The 7778-nt window shown below is 53.1% G+C and overlaps 1 protein-coding gene across 1 annotated transcript; it reads right to left on the reverse strand.

Moving 5' to 3' along the window:
• Positions 1 to 225: 225 nt before the first annotated feature.
• On the reverse strand, positions 226 to 7328 carry LOC126199589 (uncharacterized). Its single transcript, XM_049936515.1, has 2 exons — positions 6441 to 7328; positions 226 to 453 (listed from the first exon to the last, which is right to left on the reverse strand). The coding sequence occupies exons 1-2, from the start codon at positions 7326 to 7328 to the stop codon at positions 226 to 228; spliced, it is 1116 nt and encodes a 371-aa protein (XP_049792472.1).
• Between the last annotated feature and the right edge of the window lie 450 nt (positions 7329 to 7778).

Here is a 7778-nt window from a genome sequence, read left to right on the forward strand (position 1 = left end):
ATCGCTCGACAACGTGGCCAAACACCAGCGCCACATCAGAAGAAGCCAGCAACGAGACGACCAGGCGTCTCTTTCGCGGCGGCAACGTCTGGGACGCCCTCCGCCGCCCCGGCTGCGTCGGTTGCTCCCGCTCCCGCCGCATCCGAGGCCGTGCCGACACCTGAGGCTCCTACACCTCCACCACAGCTGCCAGTGGCGGCACCGGGTACTGCCTTTCCCGGGACGTCAGCCGGACCGCGCCCCTCCAACCGCCGGCGCGGGGGTCGTCGCCCTGTGGGTACCCAGCGCTTGGCACCGTCCGTCGAGCAGCCCCAGGTGGGCTCTCACAGCGAAGTAGCCACGCCTCCCCCCTCCAGCGCCGGGGCCGCGCCAGCTGCCTCCACCGCCGACCTGGCCAACCTCGTCGCGCAGCTCACAGCCCTGGTGACCAGTGCTACGAAGTTGATTGAAGTCCTGTCGCAGCAACTCACCGCTGCAGTGCCGATGGTCTCTCCGGCCCCGACCGCTGTCAACACTCACCAGCCACACCATGGGCAGCGTTAGAGGGCTCACGGTCGTCGCGTGGAACGCCAACGGCATCCGCACTCAAGCTGGCGAACTACGCCAATTTCTCCGAGATGAAGCCGTCGACGTCTGCCTTATCAATGAAACACACCTGAAGCCTGGGGTCGACGTCAGGGCGGCGAACTACTCCAGCTATCGCACCGATCGATTGACGGCGGGTGGAGGGACAGCCGTCTACGTCCGCACTGGCATTCGTCACCATGTGATACAACTTCCACCACTGGCAACGCTGGAGGCCACTGGTGTCGTCGTTCACACCTCGGCGGGCGCCATCACGTTCGTCGCGGCCTATCGGTCGCCGTCTCGTCCCCTGGACCCTGCTGACATCGGTGCTCTGCTCTCCATGAGGGGGCCGGTGTTCGTCGCCGGGGACTTCAACAGTAAACATGTCTCCTGGAACTCCAGGATCACCAATGCCGCTGGCCGCTGCCTGCTCCGGGTAGCGGAACGTCACCATGCGCTTGTGGTGGGGCCGTACGACCCGACGATCTTCCCTGCCCGTGGCCTCCCAGATATCATTGACATCGCGGTCGTCAAGGGCATCCCTCTTGAGATCACCGCCACGACGAGGACGGCGCTGTCTTCGGATCATGTCCCTATGGTTTTTGATATCGACCTAGATGCCCTTCAGCAGCCCAGGCGAGGTATCTCACTTGCTGGCATCGACTGGGACAGGTTTCAAGAAGCCGTGACGCACTCACTCGCCGCCGCGCCGCCCCCTGCGGAAGCTGGAGCGGACGAAGCACTTCTGCACTTCGCGGCATCGACGATCGACGCTGCCGCTATAGCGACGCCGCCCCGACCTCGCCCTCCGCCTGACTACTCCCGCCAGCTGCCGCCGGACATCCTTGCGGCCATCACTGAGAAGAACCGGGTCTACCGGGAGTGGCAGCGGACGAGGCATGCCAACACGAAGCGCCTTCTCAACAGGATGCGTCGGGACATCAGGGCCGCCATCGACAACCATCGCAACCGCGACTGGAACAACAAGGTTGCCACTCTTTGTCTTGAAGACGGCTCAGCCTGGCAGACGGCGAAGCGTTTCCTACGCCGCACGCAACGCATCCCTCCGCTGCTGGTTCATGGTCAGGCTGTCTGCGAACCATCTGCGAAGGCTGATGCCCTCGCAGACGTCTTCGAGGCCGCGTTTACGCCTATCGAAGACCCAGCTGACGCTGTCCACGACGCCCTGGTTGCTGACCGGCTCCCACGCTACCTGGAGGCACGCGACGACGACGACGTCATTGAGGAGACAACGGCGGAGGAGGTGTCTTCCATCCTGCGTGCCCTGAACCCCAGGAAACCTGCGGGCCCAGACGAAGTTTCTAACGCCCTACTTCAGAAGTTGCCGCCCGTGGCTGCCACTCATCTTGCCGACGTTTTTAATGTCATCCTCCGGTCCTGCAGTTTTCCTCAGTCCTGGAAGCATGCAGAAATCGTGGCGATTCCGAAGATGGGGAAGGATCTGCGGCATCCCGTGAACCACAGACCTATTAGTTTACTGCCGGCCGTCTCCAAGGTCTTTGAAAGGGTGTACATCAGGCGGCTGCAGCGCCACGTCGACGAGGAAGGCCTCCTGCCCGAAGAGCAGTTCGGATTTCGCAGGGGCCACTCGGCCGTTCATCAACTCCTTCGGCTGGTGGAAGATGCGTTCGTCGCCCTCGAGCAGCGCGAGTTCTTCGGCGCGGTGTTCTTGGACGTGTCGCGCGCTTTCGACAGTGTGTGGCACCGCGGACTCTTGTTCAAACTGTTTGAACTTGGGGTCCCGACGTCGCACGTACGTCTCATCGCTTCCTATCTTGCCGATCGGACCTTCCATGTGCGGGCCGCGCAGGGCTTGTCCTCCGTCCGCCGCATCAACGCCGGTGTGCCACAGGGCTCGGTCTTGGGGCCACTCCTGTACTCGCTGTACACGTCTGATGCGCCGAAGATCGACCGTGTGCGGCTCGCCCTGTACGCGGATGACACGGCTCTCTATACCAGGAGCCTCAATGCCGCCGTCATGCGCCGCCGTCTGCAGCTCGCCGTTGACACCCTGGCAGCCTGGGCAGTCAAGTGGCGTCTCCAATTCAACGGTGTCAAGACCCAGTTCCTGATCGTCACCAGGCGCCTTGTTCCTGCAGGTTTTCAACCGCTCACCGTCGGTGGAAGCCCTGTCCCGTGGCGCCCAACGGCGCATTACCTCGGCGTCACCATCGACCGCCGACTCACGTGGGTTCCGCATATCCGCGAAGTGAAGGCCAAAGTGCGGAGCCGGCTCCGCACCCTGTACCCGTTGCTGAACCCCGACTCCCAACTACCACCGCGGCTGGGCATCACCCTGTACAAGGCGCTGCTCCGTCCTGTACTCCAATACGCCGCGGTCGTCTGGGGGAACGCCGCCGACACGAACCTGAAGAAGCTGGAGACACTGCAGAACCGCATCCTTCGGCTCGCCTTACACCTGCCTTACGATTTTCCCACCGCTCATCTTCACGACGTCGCGGAAGTACCTCTGCTCCGTGACCTCTTCCAGACGACCGCCCGCACCTTTTACGACCGTGCTGGCCGGTCGCACAACGCCGAAATCCGGACGCTGGGCCGCAAACTGCCGCGCAGCGTCACCACCCGCTGGCCACACCTGCTCGCTATGTAGCTAGCTCTGCAGACCTGTGCTGAGGAGACACCCAAGAAGACAACCCACATATGAAGACGCAACATCAGCATGCATGGGAGGCAAAGCATTAACTGCTGCGAACTCCATCATACATCGGAGGCAAAGTTATCTCCGTGCAGATCCACGCGACGCGACGACCCAAGGACCAGTCTCAGGTAGCACCTGAAGAAGACAGCGAGGCACGCTGTTGAAATATCGTGCGAGAACGACGCGAACATCCGGCAGGTTTCCCGAATATCCAAGATGTCGAGATTTTTCTCTCTAAAATTGTTATGATCTCTTCAATAATATGTGAAATAACTAGTGACACTTTATCGTTTGAAATTTTACTATCTGCACAGTGAACTAGAAGCAGGTGCCTCTGTGGACAGAGCTTTTCAAATCCAGTGAGTATCGAAACTTTGTAGGTCATCTCGTTTACAGTAGTACTAATTTTGTATCTCTAATTGACGAAAAATAATGAAATAGGACGAGATGCATGTTGGATATGAGTCAAGGATTGCATCCACGCAAAACAACTTCCCAGATGTATCTGATTCTTGATGCGAAGTTTCCAACTAGTGGAAATTCTTACCGTGGAGTGCTATGCTATGATGCCTCAACCAGCTTAGACCTACACTGGCCGCAGGATTTTTGAATGAAGTCGAATGGGAGGGGGAGGGGGGCGGGTAACACTCTTTCCGGGCATGCGGAGGTTCAGCACATTCTACACCTTTAATTTTTATGTTTACATATTTATTTCTCAACATAGTCACCCTGGTGACCTACAAGTTTCTATAAATGGGAGACCATTTTGTTGATAGCGTCACTGTAGAATGTATGCTGTATTAGCAACCTCATCTCTCCTTGCAGCGCATCATAACTATAAAAATGAAGTCTTCGAATGAGTTCCATAAGTTTAAGAAACAAATGATAATCGAAAGGTTCCAAGTCGGGACTGTATGGAGGATGATCGATGACAGTGAATCCACGGCAGGGGAACGTTGCAGATGTCGCAGCGTTCGTGTGTGTTTTAGCGTTGTCATCTTGAAAGAGAGGGTGCTCCACGCGTCAGTAAACTCTTCGAAATCAAAGCTCTATTACATAAAACTGTTTCCCAAACGCAGACTTGGTTAAGTTACACATCGCTACGTTAAGCGCTACAATTCGTAACTGCGGCAGAAAGCTGCAAGTGTGTAGATATGTAGAATAAAGATGTTGAACGTTAGTAACGTTTGTTTTACTTAAATGCCTTAAATAGATTTCATATTAAAAATTCGGAGCCATTACTTTTCAGCAAACACTTGTACATTGTTAGTACGGTCGGAATGGTACATTACAACTTAGCTCTAACTGTAGAGTTGTTTAAGGTCCATTTTACTTAGTTTTGTTTTCATTTAGGAACGTTCTCCGCTTTGGCGTTTTACATGTGTCTTCGTGAATGTGGTCTTACCTTTCGAAAACCACGTTACATTCTCCCAAACGAATAGTTCAATAAAGTCTCATTGCGGGTGAAACATGCACAAAAAGAGAAATGTGTCCTTGTAGTCAAGTACAGTATAACTTTATTACCACTGAGAAAGCAGCCGGGGCTAGTTGATTGGGAGGCTGGTAGCAAGGTGCTAGTGGTCGGTGCTCGAAACAGTGGCGGTTGCCGTAATGTGAGGGCATCAACGAGGCTCGCCACGCGGTAGGCGCTGATGACGACGTAGCGGAAGCCAAAACCATAGACGACCAGCAAGGTATCAGTGATGGTCAGATTAACTGCCACCAGTGGTGGGAGGAGACCGCAGTTGCCCCCTGAGGGAAGGCTGGCTACGGCCTCGTGATGCTGGAAGAAGGTGCTAGCAGCATGGCGCGACTAGTGGAGGTCATCCAACGGAAGAGGAGAGGAGCAGACCTGAGGAAAATGAGAGGCGTGCAGGGCCATCGTCGAGAAACACGTCCACGTCGCCGTACACACAAAATGTCAACCAGATTTACTGCTGAATGAACAGTATAAGTTTAACCTGAATGCTTATTTTGGTGTATTCAGAAAAGTACTAGTTTGAGGAGCGTCGAGCACCGCAGCAACGTGGGGTGGGATCGTGTTGGCCAAGTGACTGGGTCTTCTCCAGCTAGCTTCGCCGCAGGAAAACAAGAATTTCATTCCGTGAAGCTACGAGGCACCATGGAGATCCCTCTCCGGATGTTCTGTCGACTATTGAGTATCGAATTAATAGTCACTGTTTTGTTAATTAATTGTCCTACACTTATGGTTGTGGTTTAATTGTTTTGTCATGATGGAAGGTTTCGATTTGTAGCTGTGATGTTATTTTCAAACTTCTCATTCTCGCTTTTACACAATTGCGTTATTTACTTTGCCAGCTAGGAACTTTTAATTAGTACTCTTCACACCTTTCATGTAAATTTTAACTATGTATCTAATTCCACATATTGTGTGTTAGTTAATGTTTAATTGTCAGCCGCTCATGATGAAATCTGAATTATTATTAATTTAGTGACCATGTATAGTGCATTTTAACTATTAAATTTATGACACAGGTTAGTAATGTTCCCTAGGTGCAGTGTCCTATTCTGACCACCATTTTGTATAAATACCAGACTCATACTGGCCATCCGCAGCATTTACTATGTAACTAAAAGCATAGGTTCTGCCATTGATACTTACATCAGAATATTGTATGGTATGTGTAGCTGTTTTACACGAATGTTAATCATACAGACCCTTTTCCTCATTATTCTTATGTTTCACCAGGAATGTTATAGATTTCGCTTCAGCTAAATGAACTTAGTTACATCACAACTTTTGATTTGTAACAGATCTCAAGGTGACAATAGCCAAAACACGTAGTAATGGATTGTAAAATATGTGTGATCAAGATGGACCTTTCCAAATAAAGTGCACATCTTGAATGGTGGGGAGATGGGACGTCACTGAACCTTGCAGTGAAATTTTCAGGCCCAGAAGACAGAAAGCCCAGGTAAGTCCACGAAGCTCCCAGAGATGGGTGTGATATCCACGCCTTCATGGGAGGAACCCTTGGAGCAGAAAGAGGGCACCAGAGGGGGCCGTCAATCAGTGGAGATAAATGGGAGACTTGACAGGAGATGACAGGCCAGGAATAACAGAAGTCTAAATGAGAAGAATGAAGGCAGCAGAGGATGGGCAAACAGAGTCCACATTGTGACGGGTGCTGGTGGGATTTGCTGAATTTTGAGGCACTCGAGCGGGATACACCGTAGCCAGAGTTGCTGGATTCGAAGGTGCTGGACTGGAACGAGACAGAGTTGCAGTTTCTGGATTGGGAGACACTAGAGTAGAAGGATCCAGAGCAGGAGAGTCTCTATTGGGAGGCAATGGAACAGAAGGCAAAGAGGCACTTGGTGCAGGATTGGCAGGTGATGGAGCAAGGGATGCTGAATTTTGAATTGATGGAGCATAAATTGTTGGAGCAAGAGTTGCTGAAATTGGAGGCACTGGAGCAGGAGGCGCCAGAGCTGGAGTTGTAGGACTTGTAGACGCTGGAGTGGAAGGGCACCAGGGCAAGAATTTCAGGATTATAAGGCGCTGGTGCAGGAGGAGTCCGAGTGTAGTTGCTGGATTTTGAGACACTGGAACAGTTGGCACCAGAGAAGGAGTTGTGGGATTCTGAGGAGCTGGAGTAGAAGACTGTGGAGTGGGAAATGCTGGATTGGGAAATGCTGGAAGAGAAGGTACTGCAGTGCTAGGAGATGTATTGTGAGGTGCTGGAGCAGAAGATGCTGAAGCAGCATTTGCTGAATTTTGAGGAACAGGAGCAGGAGCTGCTGGAGTAGGAGTCGCTGTATTGGTAGGTGATGGAACAGAGTGGGATTTGCTTGATTGGGAGATGCTGGAGCAGGATGTATTGCAGTGGGAATGGATGGATTTTGATGTGCTGGAGCGAGAGGCACCAGAACAGCAATTGCTGGATTGTGAGGCATGGAACAATATGCGCCAGAATGAGAGTTGCTGGATAGGGAGGCAGTAGAGTGGGAGATTCCAGACTCTCTGGAACAGGGGGTCCTGGAGTGTGAGTTGCTGGATTGGGAGGCAATGGAGAGGATGGCGCCAGAGTATGAGCTGATGGATCGGGAGGTGCTGCATAGGGAAGGTTCTGAGGTGGGGGTTTACTGATCGGGAGGCGCTGGAACAGGAGGCACCAAAGGGAGAGTTGCTGGATTGGGAAATGCTGGAACATCAGGTGCCAAAGTGGGCTTTACTTGATTGGAGGCGCTGGAGCAGTAGGTGGCGGAGTGTGAGTGGCCAGAATTTACGGCATTGCAACAGTGGGGACCAGACTGGGAGTTGATGGATTATGAGGTGTTGTAACAATAGACGGTGGAGTGTGAGTTGCTACATTGCGAGGCGCTGGAGTGGGGAATGCTGGATTGCGAGGCCGTCTATCAGGAGGTGTAGGACCATGAGTCCCTGGATTAGGAGGCGCTGGAGCAGGAGGCACCAAATTGGAAGTTGCTTGAATTGGAGCACTGGAACAGTAGGCACCAGGGCAGAGTTGCTGGATTGTGAGGCGGTGAGTGGGAGTTCCTGGACTGA

Source organism: Schistocerca nitens, chromosome 8 (assembly GCF_023898315.1).
Source record: "Schistocerca nitens isolate TAMUIC-IGC-003100 chromosome 8, iqSchNite1.1, whole genome shotgun sequence".
Classification (NCBI taxonomy): Eukaryota; Metazoa; Arthropoda; class Insecta; order Orthoptera; family Acrididae; genus Schistocerca; species Schistocerca nitens.